This window comes from Monodon monoceros, unplaced genomic scaffold (assembly GCF_005190385.1).
Source record: "Monodon monoceros isolate NGI ecotype Baffin Bay Population unplaced genomic scaffold, NGI_Narwhal_1 Super_Scaffold_5, whole genome shotgun sequence".
Lineage (NCBI taxonomy): Eukaryota > Metazoa > Chordata > Mammalia > Artiodactyla > Monodontidae > Monodon > Monodon monoceros.
The window spans coordinates 108,252,712-108,270,871 of NW_021703782.1; the positions used below are offsets into that span (position 1 = coordinate 108,252,712).

The 18,160-nt window shown below is 58.1% G+C and overlaps 2 protein-coding genes and 1 long non-coding RNA gene across 3 annotated transcripts; 1 reads left to right on the plus strand and 2 right to left on the minus strand.

Annotated features, from left to right (window-relative positions):
* Positions 1-665: 665 nt before the first annotated feature.
* Positions 666-3,192, minus strand: LOC114883565. The gene is made up of 3 exons (XM_029201342.1): positions 2,665-3,192; positions 2,237-2,350; positions 666-1,632 (listed from the first exon to the last, which is right to left on the minus strand). The coding sequence occupies exons 1-3, from the start codon at positions 3,139-3,141 to the stop codon at positions 1,186-1,188; spliced, it is 1,038 nt and encodes a 345-aa protein (XP_029057175.1). The 5' UTR covers positions 3,142-3,192; the 3' UTR covers positions 666-1,185.
* On the plus strand, positions 800-14,097 carry LOC114883568. Its single transcript, XR_003790620.1, has 4 exons — positions 800-872; positions 2,423-2,530; positions 10,976-11,097; positions 12,995-14,097. It is a non-coding gene; the product is annotated as an uncharacterized LOC114883568 (long non-coding RNA).
* FAM78A (family with sequence similarity 78 member A) lies at positions 2,905-18,107 on the minus strand. The gene is made up of 3 exons (XM_029201344.1): positions 17,655-18,107; positions 16,001-17,041; positions 2,905-3,806 (listed from the first exon to the last, which is right to left on the minus strand). The coding sequence occupies exons 2-3, from the start codon at positions 16,321-16,323 to the stop codon at positions 3,278-3,280; spliced, it is 852 nt and encodes a 283-aa protein (XP_029057177.1). The 5' UTR covers positions 16,324-17,041; positions 17,655-18,107; the 3' UTR covers positions 2,905-3,277.
* Between the last annotated feature and the right edge of the window lie 53 nt (positions 18,108-18,160).

Consider the following 18,160-nt stretch of genomic DNA (forward strand, 5'->3'; position numbering starts at 1 on the left):
ACCCCCATCTTCCATACAAGGTAAACGGGGTCAGAGGGGCTCAGTGTCTTGCCCAGACTCACAACAATGACCTTGAATCCATGGTGCACCTTCAGAGCCCACACCCACTCCAGACCTCTGGGCTGCCCCACCTCTCATCCTTCCATAAGGAGCTTCCAGTAGGAGGAGAAGATATTTACTATCAGTGCACTGGCCACACGACCCCTTTCGGCAGCTACAGGCAAGGGCAGGGGCAGGGCCACGGCCTAGGTTGACCTTGACTTAGCAGCCGCGTCTCCATGTGAAGACAGGTTTGCAAGTCTGTGGGTAAGGACCCAGTCTAAACACTAACCCCTCTTGCCACACAGGTTTCTACTGTTTGCCAAAAAGCCAAGCTGCCCCCAAGTCCTAGCGGCACATCCAAGTCTCCTGCCCCTCCTCCACACAGGGCCCCAACCAGGGGGCACTTTGGGTGGGGACTGAGGTCCAGAGCTGTGGAGAGCAGAGGATGCCATCTGTGAAGTGGCCCACCTCCTCCTGGGTGGAGGCCCTTAGCACCAGAACCCCCAGGCTCCAGCCATATACCCACCCCCCCCCAGATACATTCACTCCCCAGGCCAGAGATCCAGAGCCGTCAGCCCCCAAATGAACCGCCACTTCAGAAGCATCCAGCTCCTAGCCAGGCCTACTTGAAAATTACATTTTATTTCTCTTTGTGAATATTTGTTGTTGTTTTAAAAAGGTTCATTTTACATTTTCTTCAAGAGTCTTGTGCCTCCTAGTAAGTGCATTGGTCTGTTTTCACAGTACTCTCCACGACCACAGACGGTCCTTATTGCTGGAGGAGTGTGTCCACGCCGGGGAGGGGGACACCAGAGGGATCGGGGACCCAGGTGAGAAGCCTGCGCTCTGCGTTCCTGACATGAGAAGCCGAGGGACCAGACCCAAGCTAAGCCGAGCTTCCTTAGCGGGACCTGGAGCCTCCCCAGGGCCCTCCCAGCCCTGTCTTCCGAAAGGCTAGGAGGGGCAGAGAGCAAGGGGCCGGGCAGTGAGGGGCGGGGCGGAGCAGCAGGGCTCCTCCCAATGGGCCCAGCCGTGGGCCCCTGCCCAGGGCCTGCTCACACGCAGGAAGCGCGGGCGGGCTTGGGGGACTCTGCCCCCAGACAGCTCAGGACCACCACTTACTGTTGGTTCCTACGCCCACCCCTACCCTAGTAAGAACTCCTTAGCGATGACCCAGCCCAGAACCAGCACTCTGGTCCCTGACCCCTCACCCAGGGCCCTTTCTCCTTTGTAGTGCAAGAAAGACCTGAGTGCAGAGAAGGGCCGTGCCATCAGGAGGCCAGGTCCCGTCCGCGGCAGCCGGCCACCGCCACCCTGACCCCTCCGCAGCCTGTGCCCAGAGGGGGAGCTGGGACCCATCATGCCCCTCACTTGAGGCTGTGGCCTCTCTGGGTGGCAGGCCTCCCTCCGAACACACCAGGGGGAACTGGCACTTTCCAGGGGGAAGGTCCCAGTCCTGACAGGGGTTCCCGAAGCACCAGGCCGGCAGCCGGGCCGCACGAAGCTGTTTCCCGTCCAGAGTTTCCAGGAGAGCCGCACGCGTCCCGTCAGGAGCGGGGCACTCGGGCGATGGCTGGACGTTAAGCACCCCTCGAATAAATACAGTAGCCCGTGGGTAAAGGAGCAGAGCAAGGACTCGTGAACCACGCCCGCCCACGCTGTCCCTGGGGCTCCTGCGTACGGCTCAGTTGCAGCAGAGATGGATTATTTCTCTCATCTGACAGTCTTCTGGGCTTGATCATTATCGGTCTGAATGAGGAACCCAGGCGATGTAGCTGTGGGTTTGTCAAGCTTGGAGGAAGGGGGCCTCCCTCAGCAGGGTGTCCCCCCTCAGCTCCTGCAAGCAGCCTTCAAGGCAGACATTGCTATAAAAGCTTGGCGACACTCAGGACCAGGTCCTGGGGCTCCAGAGGGCCCAGGACCCGAAGGAGGGTGACCTCAAGGACCAGCCTCAACCCCAGGCTCACTTCATCACCCTGGCCGTGGGTGCTGGCTCGCTTCTGTGAGGGCCGGCAGCAGGGGGTCTGCCCCTTGCCTCCCACCTCCCCAGCCTCACCAGGTCCAGGCATGCCCATCTGTGGGTGCCCTCACCTGCAGCGCCGCGGTGCTTGGAGCCGATCTGCAGGCACCCCCCGGAGAGCCCGGGAGGGGCGTCCCCGAGAAGGTGCTGGGCGGCAAGGGCAGGCCTTCTTACCTTTGAACTACAGCTGGGTAAGGTGGCTGGCCCTCCAGGCGTTTGGGACAGTGTGGATGGAAACAGAAAAGCTGCCCACTGAGATGTGCCGACAGAGCCAGCTGGCGATGGGCGCTGAGGACCGAGACGGTGGGAATTCCCTGGGCTCAACCTATAACTCACGGGACCCTCCCTCTCTGCTCCTAGGCCCACCCAAGGCAAGTTCCGGCTGCAGAGGAGAGAGGAGAGAGAAGCCCCCCCGCAGATCTACCCTGAGCCCGAGCTCACAGCTTGTCTCTGCAGGCACGGAGTAGGGTAAGGGTTCTACCTGGGGTGGAGAGAAGGGACTTTGGGGGCAGAATCTGCCTGTGGTTTCGGCTCAGCTAAAACGGAAGAATGAGCAGCCGGTTTTAGATCTAAATCTGTAGCCCAACCCCCTCCTCCCTCACCTCTGGCGGAAGATGCAAAGTCCAGCAGAAAAGACAAACTGCTCTCTTTGTTTCCGGTTTTTCCTTTAAAATCGGCTTAAGGCAAAAGTTTGGCAAAGCAAGTCTACATAAGGCCGCGTGACAGAGGATGAGGGGAGCTGCCCGGGCGGGGCGGGGCGGGGCGGGGCCGCCGCGGGTCAGCCCCGGTGGCATCAGCCCCGGTGGGATCAGCCCCAGTGGGATCAGCCCCGGTGCGGTGCGACCAGGCTCATCACCAGCTCCTCCTCGTCCCACCCCTGAACCTCTTAAAGAGGCGTTAAAAAAAAAAGGAACGGAAAAAGCAGTTGTTTCAGGGAGTCTGTTGCAAGTGAATGACGGAAATTGCGAGGCGAGGAAAGGAGACCCAAGGTGACACTGAGGGCGCACGTGGAGTGGTCGGTCCCGCCTGGGTCTCCCCCCTCCGCCAGGGAAGCAGGTCCCAGGAGGGCGGGGGGCCATCCCCGCGCGCTCGCACAGTGAGATCCGCCCGCTGGAGAAGGTAGAAAGGTTGTATTTTGCTGAACGACTGCAGAGTCCGTGCGGGTTGTTTGCGTGGTGTTATTATTTGCGTGTCACCTCGCGGGTGCCCTGGCTGTTACCGGTGCTTGGGCGGGATCACCACCAGCGCCGGCCCGTACTTGGGCCGCCACATGAGGACCTGAGCGTCGTTGGCGTTGGGCTTGACCAGGGCGCTGGGCGGGATGGGCTCATTCTTGCTCAGGATTTTGGGCTGGTCCTGGGCGATGGGCTCCCGCAGCCGGGCGCGCTGGCCCAGGGGCCGGCTGGGGTTCACCTCGATGCTGAGCTGCATGCGCCAGTGCAGTGTCTGCAGAATGATCATGTCGTTGGTCGAGGTGTTGGTGGCTACCAGCCACGTGATGAAGCTCTGGTCCCGGTAGACGCTGGTCAGCTTGGCCGCACTGCCCTCGCTGACGGGCGCGGCCCACGTGACGCTGGGGTAGAAGTTGTCGTTCATGCTGATGATGAACTTGGAGTCTCTCCTGGTGGGGCCCACGATGGTGCAGGTCTCCGTGGTGTTGCCGTACCAGGGGTAGTTCACCCCGTCCGAGTCGCTGATGGCCTCAATCTTGCCCTCCTGGAGGTCTGGGAGCTCCCAGCTAGACCTGAGGATGGGAAGGCCAGTTTACTCAGCCAGCCACGCACAGGCTCGTCTGCATCCCCTTGTCCCTGGGGCTTACCTCCCCAGGGGCCCAGACAGTAAACAGACACCCAACATCATGTCAGGGAACTGGGGCTCCCCTAGACATGGCCCCCCTCAAAAGCCACATCCTGTTGTCTTGCATCATCTCAAGTTGGTCTCCCCCGGAAACCACTGTAGACAGGGCTGGATTCTGGCTGGGCTTCGGGAAGCCCTCCCTGCCCTCAAGGGAGGGGCCTGGGGGCAGCACACAGTAATGGGGGGCCCTAACCTGCGCTGTGCCCCCCCCCCCGTCCCATGTCCCAGCGGCTGGTGGGACGGCCACATGCAACCCTGTGACCTTGGTTAGGGCGGAGGCCACTGGCCCCGAGAGGCTGGGGTGGGGCTACTCTCCTGGCCACACAGCGCGTCAGGGCGGCCTGGGTAGGAGTGCAAGTGGCAGGGAGTTTCTTTCTCTTGCTTTAGGGGCCCCCAGTGGCCGTGGGGCTGGCACATCTGGGAGTGATTTCAGCCCCTCATTGACAGCGTGTGACCGGGGTCAAATGCCCGCCTGCCCCCGAGCTTTGGTGTCCAGCACCGGGGCCAGGGGCATGGGAACCAGCGCTCAGGGCCCTCACCAAGGCTCTGGCCCCTCCCCTCCACATCTCCTCCACCACACGTGGGCCTGGGCTCCCTGGCCCTCTGCCCAGCAAGGCCAACACCGTGGGCGGTGCCCTCTTCTCCCCACCGCCCACCCTGCCCCCGCCTTGTTTCTGCTCATGCCTGCCTAGAATAGGAAGCACAGCTCAGCCAGAATGGCTCCCACCTGGCTGGCCCCTGTCTTCGGAGCGGTAGAACCAAGAAAACCTAACCAGCCAGTCTCAAAACTCTGCTCTCAGTCCCAGCCTCGGGGCCAGCTTTACAATCAGTGCCTCCTGGACTTGCCGCAGCTGCCGGGGAACCTGCAGTTGCAGCTTTGGGCCGGGCTGAGAACCGGCAGCACTTGGTCAGCCCGACCTGCCTGCAGGGGGCTCAGCCTCCTGGCAGCCAGGCTGTCCAGAGCTCGGACTCAGGAAACCTAGTGACCTTGCTGAAAGTCTCAGCCACCCTCTCACTGGTGTGAGACCCTGGGCAAAATCCCAGCCCTCCCTGGACCCCAGACTCATCACCCACTTCCCACCTGAGGTCATGGAAGGACACAGGCAGGAACATGCCAGTCCAGGGCAGGGCACAAGACAAATGCCAGTGATTGGTGCCTGCTAGCACCATTGCTGTCACTATTGTTACTATAATAATAACTCTGACAGAAGAGGACTGTCCTGAGTTGCTCTGAGGACACGTGGCTGGGGGCACAGCAGCGTCTGGGGAGCCCACCCCTTAGAAACTCATCAACAATCACATCCACCCCACCAGACAGATAAAGTAACGACAGCTGTGGGGGGGGGGATCTTTTTCCCAAGTTGATTTAGCTAAGCAATCAGGCCTGGGCACCTGCCATACCAAAGATCAGGACACTTTGCCCCCAGAATTCCGCACACCTGTGTACACTAGCGGTGCTCTCCAGAATATACTCCTTTACAAAATGCATTCCTGTTCACAGCAGCATTATTCACAATAGCCAAAAGGTGGAAACAACTGAAGTGTCTGTCAACGGATGGTGGATAAAGTGGTCTATCCATGCAATGGAATATTATTCATCCTTAAAAAGGAAATTCTGACACATGCTACAACATGGATGGACCTTGAAGACATTATGCGAAGTGAAATAAGTCAGACACAAAAGGACAAATACTGTATGATTCCACATATATGAGGTCCCTAGAAGAGTCAAATTCATAGAAACAGAAAGTAGAATGGCGGTTGCCAGGGGCTGGGAGAGGGAAACGAGGGAGTCAGCGTTTCATGAGTGCGGAGTTTCAGTTGGGGAAGATGAAAATGTTCTGGATATAGACACACAACAATGTGGATGTACTTAATGCTGCCAAACTTAAAAATGGTTAAGATGGTAAATTTTATGTGTATCTAATCACAATGCAAAAAATGCATCGTTTAATGTTAGCAGTTAGCAAATGTGGGGCCACTACAGGAGGGATGATCAGGAATGTGATTTTGCTAATTTTTCTGTTTATTTCATTAAAAAGGTCACAAAATTAGGGTAACACCTGCCTAGTAGGCCATCTCCTGCCCGGGGCCCTGAGCTCATCAAACGCCAAGGAGGAGGTCACAGTCGTGAGCCGGCAGATTCGGCTGCCCCCGGGGGTGGCCGCCATGGACCAGAGAAGGGGGTCAGGGTCCCTGTCCCGAATTTCTCAGGAGCCTGTGCCCCACCCGTGCCCAGCCTCCTGTGGTGGAAGGCACCCCCTCTGTCTTCTCACAGTGGTTACACTTGCTTATAAAAGTGGTTTTTGTTTTGTTTTGTTTTTAAGGCAGAAAGCCATCTTGCCAAAAGACCTTTTCTCTTGCCTTTGCCCTCTTTCACTTCCTAAGAGCTGGCTTGCTGTGGGACGCGGGGTTGCCACCAGAATGGCCTCTCTCTCTCAGCCTCTGACCCCCAGCTTCAGGTTTCCTTTTCCGCCTCCCAGCCCCCAAATGCCCAGGCGCTGGCTCAGTCACAGATGGGTGACAGTCCCCATGAGCTGGCAGACAGCCGTGTCTCATGTGGGGTATTACTCAGAACCAGGGCCAAGGGCGTCTGTTTTCAAATCATCACAAACCAGCTGGGCTGGCTCTGGGCCCCGTGGTCCAGTCTCCCTGTCAAGGTGGTGGAGGGAGCATGGTTAAGGGCACAGCTTCTGAGGGACGTGGACCAGCCCGGGTCCAGTCTCCCCCCCCCGGCTACTAGTCACAAATCTCTGAGCCCCACATTGGTTCACTGTGGATAACCGCACCCACCTTCAAGGTTTTTGAGATGATTAAATGCGTCAATATATACTACCTGGTACATAGTAAACAGCAATACGTGGAAACTTCCGGAGACCATTGGAGTGACGCTTGCCTCTAACACTAATGGATTTGCCAGCCCTGATGTGACCTGAAGGCTTTTGACCTCATTTATGTTTTCAGATTATCCATGCTCTGAAAGGAATGATTCCATACAGCTCCTGCCTCTAAGACTTCCTGTTTGTTCTGGAATGACCTTGGGCTTCAAGGCAGACCCTTAGTTTTCCACCTTCTGGGTGGAGGGGTGAGTTTAGACCCTGGTCCTGCACACCCTGAGCCTTCTTGTTTGCACAGGAGGGACGATACAGGTGCACATGCCAACGAAAGGTGTAGGCAAGGCTCCCAGCTCCGTGCCCGGCACACGGATGCCCAACCAGCAGATTTAGGTGGAGGAGGGGCATTTTGTGAACACGAGCAAACGCCCATTTCTGCCCCAGCACCTTCTCTCCAGACCTCAGGGCAGGTCGTGTCAGGCCTCCTACAGGCCAGCAGGAGGCCCTGGTCTCCCCCGTGTCCTCCCCCTTTGCTCACTGGCCTGTGCTGGTCTTCAGGGCAACACTGGCTACAGAATTTGTGGGACCAGGGGGTGAAGTGAAAATAGGAGGCCCCTTGTCCAAAAATAAAGAATTGCCACGTGGTGACAGCAGAGCATGGAACCACGCAAGGGGCCCTTCTGAGCATGGGGCCCTTTTGAGCACGGGGCCCAGTGGGACGGTGCAGTCCCCACGCCCGGGAAACTGGCCTGCTTCCGTGGGCCCTGTCACACTCCCACCCTCATCCCAGAGGTGTGGGAACCCAGAGGACAGCAGGCAAGTCCAGGCTTGAAGCTGGACCTCAGAATGCTTTCTGGGGCCCCCTTGCCGCACATCTGAGACAGACTCCTCAGCGTCCCTCAATGCCCATTCCTTCTGCAGCCCCATCCACCATGCACTCAACAGATGTTTGCAGGGACCTGCCATTGACGCTGGTCACGATGCTGTGAAAGGGAAACAGAGCTGCTGACCTGGTCATCAGTGATGCCAGGGGGGCCTGCACCCTCTGGGCACCCAGTACCATCCCTGACTCCCTCTCGCCTCCAGACTGCCCCCCTTCTGCTCTGCCTGCGCCCTGGCCACGACCCCTCACCTCTCCCAGCCTCCTCTTGCCACCTGCCATGCTCTCCTCCCTGAAGCCTGAGTGATCTTTAAAAACAGAGATCTGATGGAACTGTTCTCCCTCCAACCCTGTTAAGCCTGCCATGACTCCCCAAGGCCCTGAAAGCCAGATGCAGGTGAAGCCAAGGGTCTTGCATGCACACACACACACACACACACACACACACACACACACACACACTCCCCCCCCCTCCCACCCTCCCTCCCTCCCTCCCTCCCTCCCTCCCCAGGCTCCAGACCCACCAGCCATCCCTCTAATGGGCTGTGCCCTCCCGACTCAGCGTCTTTGGCCACGAGCAGCGTCCCCCGCCCCCCTCCTGTCCTAGCCAGTGGTACCCACGGCTCATCTCTGGAGCCCCCAGGGAAGCTCACCTGGACCCTTCACACGAGGCCTGGTGCCCCCATATTCAACCTTTGTCATGCTGCTTCCTGGGACACGCACGGGGGTGATTTAATAATCATGCCACCCTTTGTTGACGACCTCACTCCCAGACAGACCACAGGGGCCGAGAAGCAGGGGCCAGGCCTCCAGGATCTATCCTGGTGCCCGGCCTAGAGTCAGACACAATAGAGGCAGGTGGCCTGGATCAGTGGCGGTGGGCAGCCTGCCCCGTTTCTCCTTCAGGGCCTGAGCCCCACAAAGGGGTCCCAGTGATGAGTTTAGGGTGCCCAAAGCTGCCTCTGCTTGTGTACTTTCTCACCTGGAGCAGCTGCGGCTGGGACAGCCATGCCCAGCACAGGTCGTCCCCACTGCAACACTGGTGACAGTGGTCACGTTCCCTGAGCGCATCAGACGTGCTGGGCGCCCTGCGTACGTACATCCACACAGGCTTCTCCTCAGTTACCCCAGGGCTGCAACTGAGGGTGTTTTATAGAGGAGACTTGGGGACATCAGAGGCCTGACCCAGGGAAGCCACCAGGCAGGACCCACAGCCCGAGCGAGCTCTTACCCATGGCCTCCAACGGCCCCTCACCCAGCACACACACGCATACATGCATATGCACGCACACACACATATGCACACACACACGTGCACGCACATACACGTAGACACACACATACGGGTTCTTACCCATCTGGCTTCCAATAGACCCTCACCTGAAATACACACACACACACGCACACACACGGCTCTGAGCAACATGACCTAGAGTGTAAGTCTGAGGGCCCTGGGAGCACACCTTTCCCAGCTACTTTGTGCCAGGCAGGGTGGCAAGCCTGGGCCTGAGCTCTCTCCTAGGCACGGGTGGACCCTTGTGCCCCCATGGGCCCTCGTCTCTCCCAGCTCTCTGACTGCATTTTGAATTCTGGACAACAGAGCACCTGGTCTCAGAGCAGAGTTCCCAAACTTCACATCTCTTTCCTCATTTTGGTCCTGTTTACATATCTCCTGTGCTATTATTCACTTAATTTTTTTCCTTGAAATTAATCACTTTTTAAAAAAACTCAACTAAATTTAGCTTTTCCTATGGAACACCTTTGAAATAACAGGTCGGATATATTGGGTATATATATATATTTTTTTCTAATACACATTAGAATAAATATGTGGCTTTAAATTACAATCATACTTAAGCTGAAACGAGTTCTCCTAAATATTATTTCACTTCCCACAAGTGGCACCGTTCGGCACTCTAAGAAACACATTTACAGATGGCGACTTGGGGCTCGAGGGCAAGAGGGCTGCCCAGGGCACAAGGTTCTTCTGCCCAGTGCTGGTTTCAGTGCCCTCCTGGGGGCCAGATGGGCGCTTAGGGATTTTCTCACCTGGTCCCCAATTTGACAGAGCTTACTGTTTTTTTGCAATTTGCAAAAAGTTCCAATTTTGTAAAATGTTTGCAATTTTACGAGGAGTGAGGCCCAAGAGCCCCCTTCCAAACCAGACTGGGACCCTGGTTTCCCGACTCCTGCCCTGGGCGGCCGCCCACTGTGCTGGCCCCTGCCCACCAGACAGGTCACCAGGAGCCCCTTCCCTGGGGGAGGAGCTGGAGGTGTCCCCTCCCCGCCTGCCCCTAGGGTTTCCCCAAACAACAAACACCACTTTTTCTTCCCACCTTACCCTTCTTCGCCCAGGCCACACTCCCAGGGCCTAACACGAGGGGGAACGGGCCAACAGCGTTTTAGTTTTTAGTTATAAAAGCTGCGTTTTTGTTTAAAAAAAAAAAAAAAAAAAAGCAAGCCATCGAGAAGTACAAAATGTGAGAAACGACGGGGCTTCCCTGGTGGGACAGTGGTTGAGAGTCCGCCTGCCAATGCAGGGGACACGGGTTCATGCCCCGGTCTGGGAAGATCCCACATGCCACAGAGTGGCTGGGCCCGTGAGCCATGGCCGCTGAGCCTGCACGTCCGGAGCCTGTGCTCCAGCAGGCTCCAGCAGTGAGAGGCCCGCGTACCGCAAAAAAAAAAAAAAAGTGAGAAACGAAAGTCCTGTCTTCCGTGCTTCCGCCTCCCTCGCTGAGGTTACTCACCACATTACACTCTGATAAACATCCTTCTAGAGCATCCTCCCTGCACATACACACAGTAAATGTTCCCGTTTCTAGTGCTTTTAACAAAAATGGATTCCTACCCTACATCTTTTACAACTTCTTTTAATGCAACGATGATAATATGATAGGGGATCTCTAGCTTCTCTTCCTCATGTGGAAGAGCCTCAGCCTATTCTGCCCTGGAGACAGACCATAGTTTCACCCCCCTACTGATGGACACTTGGGGTGCTCGTGGCTCTTCAGTGATGGACAGGGCCGGAGTCTCTGTCCCCACACATACGTCCTTCTGCCCTGCTTCCTGCATTCACGTATTCGTTAATTCACTTGCTCGGGAGATTTCTGTGTGTGCCTGCCATACTCCAGGCACCAGGCCAGGGGCTCAGTTTCTCTAAGACAGACTCTAAAAGTAGGACAAGAGAGTTGAAGGGCACGTGTGCTTGAAATTGTAGTGGACAAAGCCAAGCTCACCTTCCGGAAGCTGCGTAAATTGTACCCCCAGGAGCAGCACCGGAGGCTGTCTACTCCCCCCGCCCCACAGCAGGCATTACTGATCTTTTGTATTTTCACCCAGATCCGATCAGCAGAAACGAAAAGCATCTCCGTATGTCATTGCCGGTTCCCTGATCGCTGTGCTGTCAGAGCCTCCTCACATGTCTCTGGAAGCTGCCAGCTTTTGTCTTCAGCCCTCAGAAGGTGAGGGTGGGTGCGATCGCTTGGCCGGGGCCGGTCCAGGGGGAGTTTTATTGGGGCCAGGCCGTCCCCCCAAACTTCCTCCCACCCCAAAGCCTGGAAACGAGAACTTCCCTCTCCTGCCTCTGCCAGGGCCCCGCAGATGGGGGAGGCTGTCTTCCGCTTGCAGAGAGGAAGCATCGTCCTCAATTGTTCTGCACGGGCCCAGGCTGCAGGAAGAGGCCATATGGTCACAAGGGCCATTCCTCCTGACCCGGCCCCTGACCACTGGAGCAGAGCAAGCCTCCTGGGGCAAGTGGCCTCAGGTCTCAGCAGCCCTGGCCTCACCATAAAATCGGATCCTCATGGGGTCCTTGGGAGACCAGAGAGTGAACGGGGAGCTGGGGCAGCCACACAGCATCACCCCAGCTCCAGCATCCCCTGGCCAGAGGCCTCAGGCCCCCCCGCCCCTGCCCAGCCCTTTCCCACCAGCCTCATAACCCTGTGACAGCAGATGTCACCACAGGTTCTGGCTGGAGAGACCCTCAGAGGTCTCATCGCCCGAGATTCTCATACTGTAGGCGGGTATGTGAAACCCAACCCAGGAGAAGAAAGAACAGTAATGACTCCAACACGGCAATCTCTGTGCTGACTCTCTGCCAGGCACTGTGTAATTGATGATGAATTATTACTAGTTACGGTATGGAGAGCGACCGCATATACTATCTCATTTAATCCCTCAAACAACCCTGCGATGAGGGACTGTTCTCCCCATTTCATAGAAGGAAACAGTGAGGCTCAGAAAGGTTGAGAGCCTGGCGCAAGTTCGCCACACCCGTGGACGGTGGAGCTGGAGCCACGCCTGGCTGGACAAGGGCACAGGCGGGTGGCACTGTCAACCCAGAGAGACCCCGTCTCCTGAGCTGCTCTCCTCCCCTCACCCCAAGCCTGACCTGTGGCAGAACCCTGAGCCAGAACCAACCCTGACCTTGGCCATGGGCCAGATTCTCTGGGGGCTCCAGAAGAGGGCAAACTAGGGATAACGTGAAGCATCTCCCACACAGGGGAGAAACTGTGACTCGTCACTCGGAAGACTGCGTCAGCTGACAGGTGGCAGCTAACGATTGTGGAGGGTGGGGTGGTGGATGCAGGCGGATTCCACAGTGTTCTGGGGGGGTGGCTTTGAAAGCTCTGTGGGTTGGACCCCAAACCATATAGAATCCTCTCAAGTTGGCACAAGACACTCGCCATCTTCTAGCTCTCGTCTGTAAGTCGGGGTATTACTGGGGTGGCATGTGGCATTGTTCCACTGCAAATATTTCCAACCCACGACGTTCAAAACGGTTCTCCTCCTGGATTAGAGATTAATTTCAAGCAGGGATAATGTTTGGGGGTATTATGGGTTTTGCTTAAGCATTTGGAATTAATATTTTTAATACAAGCCCATTTGGCAAGCAGAAGCCCTAACCTAACCTTTGCCACATTGCTGTTCCCTCCCCAGGCCATTAAAGCCCGGTGCCCATGTGGGTTTCGTTTTAAGCCTTCAAATTGTCTGGGTCTAGCCCAGTAGTTCTCAACCAGGGGTGACTTCATACCCCTCCCGGGGACATGGGGCAGTGTCTGGAGACATGCTTGGTTGTCAGAACAGGGGGAGGGAGGCTGCTGGCATTGAGTGGGTAGAGACCAGGGACACTGCCCAACATCCTGCAGCGCACAGGACAGCCTGGTCCCGGCAAAGTTAGGGGACAGTTCCGGGCAGCCTGAGGCCGCTGGTCATCCCAGCGCTCACCATCCCTCACTTTCTTTCACATCACGGGTCTTAAAAATATGAAGAAGCTTAGTTACCACAGGAGGTTTGGGGTAGGAGAGATGGGAAGGGTATTTTCATCACATCAAAATGCTTCCGTTTACATTCGAGCAGGTGCAGCTGTCCAGGCTTATTCCGGAGGGCGCCAGTTGAATACAGAGCCTCCCCATGGGCCGGAGGAACCGTGCTATTTGGTAATTCAGTTTCTTAATATAATTTTGTTGATTAATAATCAATCGAGCAGTTTCCAACTCAGCGTTTCACCACGGGTGACCTACACCTGTCCTCTCCCCGAATCCTCCCAGCAGCCTAAGGGGGATTCTTACCCTGTTCACAGATGGCAAAAGCAAACCTCCAAGAGGTGACCTGCCAAGGCCCCAGAGCCAGTACTGGGCCGTAATTCTGACCCCGGGGCCTGAGCCCATTAACGACCAGTCCATCCTGCCCCTCCAGGGAGCCTCGAACTCTGCCTTTCTCCAGGGCTGGTCCTATCCCAACCAGGAGTCCAGTGGACCCAGGAGAACGAGGTATGCGGGACACAGGGGTCCCTGCGCTGAAGGCGTGTCCCGAGAAGGGGAGGGAACAAAAGGAAACACATGGAACTCAAGGAAAACAGCCTTCAACCACTTGAAAACTCAAATCGTCCATGACTTACACTATTATTAAATTCTTAAAAGTCAGGGAGTGGGCCCTCTGTGAAAGAGGAAGACCTGGGCTGGGGAGAAAATTCCACACAAAGAGTAATTTACATCTGTCCAAATTCTGTCGTTTCGGCCCTGATTCTCAACTCGTTACATATCCCATCACCCACTTCCCATCCGATAGAAGAATCAGAACAGTAATAACACTGTTAAGGACAACAGTCACTTGCAGTAACTGTTGACCGTGGGCTTGGCGGAGTGCCGGCTGCTTGACCAATGTCATCTCCCGTAATTCAATGAGCCGTGGTGCAAGGACTGTGACTGGCCCCAATTTGCAGACGAGGAAACCGAGGGTCAGAGTGGCTCAGGTCACACCCTGGAAAGTGGCAGAACCTGGACTCAAGCCCAGGTCTGCTTGACTGCAGTCTAGATGTGCACTGGGTTCCTCTAACCGGGAACCAAGGACTGGCACAGACAGAGAAAGGTCACCTCAGGTCTCCTGATGCACACCTGTCTCCAGCCATGGCGCTCGGATGGACTCAGAGCCAACAAAGGGAGCACAGGGCCTTGAAGACTCTGTAAACATCCCCCACCCACCCACCCCCGTGCACAGATGGGGAAGCTGAGGCTCCAAGCCAGGCCCACTCCCTCCCCACCACACACCACGTCCGTCTCTGCAGAACTCAGTCCCTTTAGCTTTCCCCAATGTTCTTCCTCTTGGAGCTTGCATCTTTCCAAGTTCAGAAGGACCCTCTGGCTTCCTTACCCTTTCTAGGCAAGAAAACAAGCGGAGCCTAAAAGCCCTAGGAAAACCTATGTGTCTTGCCAGTTGCCCCAGAAGCCTTGCAAAGCCTGAGGAGGTTTTGGGCTTAAGGCTTCTTAGGGAAGGTCCACAGCAAATAACTAAGAATCATGTTTCCCTTCTTGGGATGGAAAGTCAGCCCCCAGCCTGGTTTAAGAGCCACTTGGAGAATTAGACTTGGATGTAGACGTCGGGTGGACCGAGGGGACCCGATGAGTGTCCAGATATGCGCCATGTGCACCTCTGGGGCGGTCATGGTTACACCTAGCTTTAAGTTTTTCCATGATCCTCCTGTTGGCCCTTGCAACTTCAGTCATCAAGTGGAGAAGCCACAAGATTTGGTGTCCCCTCCCCACCCTCTCTAATTTCAGCTGGCCCAGAATATTCTTTTTTTTTTTTTTTTTTTTTTTGTGGTACGCGGGCCTCTCACTGTTGCGGCCTCTCCCGTTGCGGAGCACAGGCTCCGGACGCGCAGGCTCAGCGGCCATGGCTCACGGGCCCAGCCGGTCCGCGGCATGTGGGATCTTCCCGGACCGGGGCACGAACCCGTGTCCCCTGCATCGGCAGGCAGACTCTCAACCACTGCGCCACCAGGGAAGCCCAGGATATTCTTAAATCAGTGAAGAGTTCCAAGTCCTGGGGAAAGTCTACTCCATTCCTCACCTGCGGGACCGGGGAGGGATGCTGCACGGGGTAGAGACCCCGAGAGACAGGCTGTGGGCGAGTGTCCATGGCCAGCCATGGGAGTCACAGGGGTCAAGTTGGGGGGCTGCCCTTGGGGCCTGCCTGGTGCTCTCAGAAGCGTCCTCGTGCTCAGAAACAGCTACTGTCACCACCCTGTCTTAGGCGGCCCTTCAAGTTAAGTCACCTCCCCGTCTGTCTACAGCTGCTCTTGCCACATGCAGGATGACCATCTCTAGGGTCAGAGAACATGCCAGGGGCTCAGGGTGCCACACCGAGAGGTACACCCTCCTGGGGACATTCTGGGGACTGGGCTGGACAGAAGAGGTCTGTGGGCTCCTCTCAGCTCTTAGGGGCCCACTGGAGCCTTCTGGACACAGACACTGGCTGTCCACATAAAGTGGCCTTCTGCTGCGGAGAGAGAAAACACTGCACTGAAAAGCACACCGGGTTTCTAAAACCCTCTCAAACAAAACTCCGTCCGGAACAGAGCAGAGTGTTCCCCCAGGTCCTGATGTGCCTCTGAAAACACCAGGGGACGAGTTCAGGTCCAACACAGAGCCCTGCACACTAAATCTGGAGGCTGCAGAGGCCCAGCTCTCCTTCCCTGAGTACCTGCCGCGTGTGCAGGTCTGAGCCGGGCCAAGCCACAGCCTCTCTAGTGACCCGGGACAGCATGCGTGCTTTGCCAAAGAGGAACCTGGTGGAACGTCCTTCTGCTTTCTGGGCGTCTTGCAGGGAGGGTACGGGAACCGCAGGGGGCCAGGGACAGTGGAAGGGACGGTCCTAGAGCCTTGACCCCAATCTGAATCTGATTAACAGGCAAGCCCTCTAGGTCACCTGGCCAAGGAGGAATCAGAGGCCACTTCCATGTCTGCCTAACACTTCCCTCTGGCCCTGATGGGACCCCTCTCTAACCCCGCCGAGCTCACCCCCAGACCCCCAAGCTCCCCCATCCCAGGGGCCCCCCGAAGCTTGCTCCTGAGCAGTACTCACATGCCCTGCTCCCCATACTGGTTGTAGAACTCCATGTGGCTGCACGCCTGAATCCAGCCAACTATCCAGGTCTCCTTCTTGGGGATGGGCGGCATGACCACCTGGGCCGAGGCACGGAAGTGGGGTGTCCGGTAGCGGAGCACCACGCTGGAGGACTCATCGATGCTGGTGGGGACGGGATCGATAGAGGCCTTGACATCGATCACCGTGATGCCTTCCCGGAAGACTCTGGCTTTGCCCCCGATGCTCTGAATACAGCCCATGGCACACAGTACGAGTCTGATCTCCAGGGAAGGCCAGCAGTCCCAGAGAAAATCGGGCATTGAAAGGATGGAGGCTGCCGGACCCAGTGCAGACGGTACAGCTCTCCAATCTCAAATCTCAAGACTGATATCCATAGGATAGAAAATTCACTGAGTAGAGGGGGTTTGCATATCACTACCTCGGGCCTGATTATAAATAAGGATTTTGCTGCATTTCAAGGGCCCTGGGTTCTCTCTTCTTCTGCTAGCAGTGGACAAAAATCACCGATATTCTTTGGGTTAAAAAAAGAAAAGTTTGGAGGTTAATGGATAATCATGTTGTTCAGACATCCAGCCCTTCCTTCTGTGCCTCACACGCGGGGAACGCAGCTCAGAGACGCTCCCTGAAGTCTTGAGGCGAAGAAGGCAAATGCCGGCAGGCACATAAATAAGGAAGGCTCCGTCGCCTGCGCGGTGCCGCCACCCTCGCTGCAGAAGACCGACTTCCTGCCCTTCTGCCTTCCGCACGCGCTCGGGGCACACGCACCCGGCCGCTCGCCCAGCCCGGCCGAATCAATGGAAGAGCAGTTTCTGTTCAATCCGCCGAGGTCTGGGCGCCCTCGGGGGCTTCCAGGAGGCGAGCGCCCGGCTCCCGCGGGGTCCCCGAGGAGCGCGGCGCGGATCCCCGTCGGCGACCACTCGCGGGCACGCCGCGTCCCCTCGCCGCTGTCACTGTCGCCGTGCGGGGCCCCAGGGCTGCGCTCGGGCCGCCGCCTGGTTCGCCGCGACCGCCGAGGACCTGGTGGGAGGTGGAAGGGACAGGGCGTCAAGGCCCGCCTCAAAGTTGAGCCGAACTTTGCTGCGGGGGGCGCGCGGGGCGGCGACGCGTCTGCGCGGGGCGCGGGCTGCGGAGCTGACGGCGCAGCTCTGTGAGGTCTGCCCGGAGGCGGCGGCCCGCCCCCCCCCCCCCCGCGCCCAACCCGTCAGTGGCGGCCGCACGACCGCGCGCACCAGCGAATAATCGCCGCCGGTGACATCTCCGCTGACCCCTCCCGGCCCGTAGGCGGGGTGGGGCGGGGGGCGACTGGCTGGCACTGCAGTGGGCCTCGTGGAATTTCGGGTCCTGGCACTGCCCCCACCGCCTCGCCGCCGGCGCCCCTTCCCCGAACGGGTCCCTTCGGCCCCCGGGGGGCGCAGTGCCACCCCGCAGGCCGGTCTGATCGGGCGCACGCCCCTTCCCGGGCCGGGGTCCCCCGACTCCCGGAGGGCGCAATGCTCCAGCCCCGCCGCGTCCGGGGCCTCTGTGCCCCCCTCGCCAGCCCCAAGCGGCCCCCGATACCCGCGCGTCCGGCGCGCTCGCCGCCGCCGGGAACTTTGGCGCGCACACCCCCACCCGGGCGCCGCCGACTCACCTGCCCCTCGGGCCGCTCCGCGTGCCCGGGCTGCCGCCCTCCGGACGCCCTGAACCCGCCGCGGGCACGTCCTCGGGGCGCCCCCCCACTTCCCCAAGCAGTGTCCTTTAGCTCTACTGGGGTCTGGCGCCGGAGTGGGCGCCCCCGGCCCCCACGCCCTCCTAGCTCGGGGCTGCTAGGGGGTGGCCGGGGGCGGAGGGGTGAGGCTCGGGGCTCTCTCGCCCCCACCCCGCGCGCCTGCTTTATTTTATGATCATTGTGAGCGTGCTGTAGCCGCTCAGCCCCACCGCCGCGCCGCAGCCGCCTGGCGCGCCCCGCGTTGCCTCGCTCTGCTGCAGCATCGGAAAGGCAACCAGGTCAAACTTTGCAGAAACTCAGCCCCTGCGCCGGCCTGGCCCCGTGTCCGCCCGTAGCCGCCGGCCGGAGCGCAGCGCACGCAAAGACCGCCGCCCGCTCGCCGGCCCCGCGGGGATGCAGGTCCGCAGGCGGCGGCGGCGGCGGCGGCG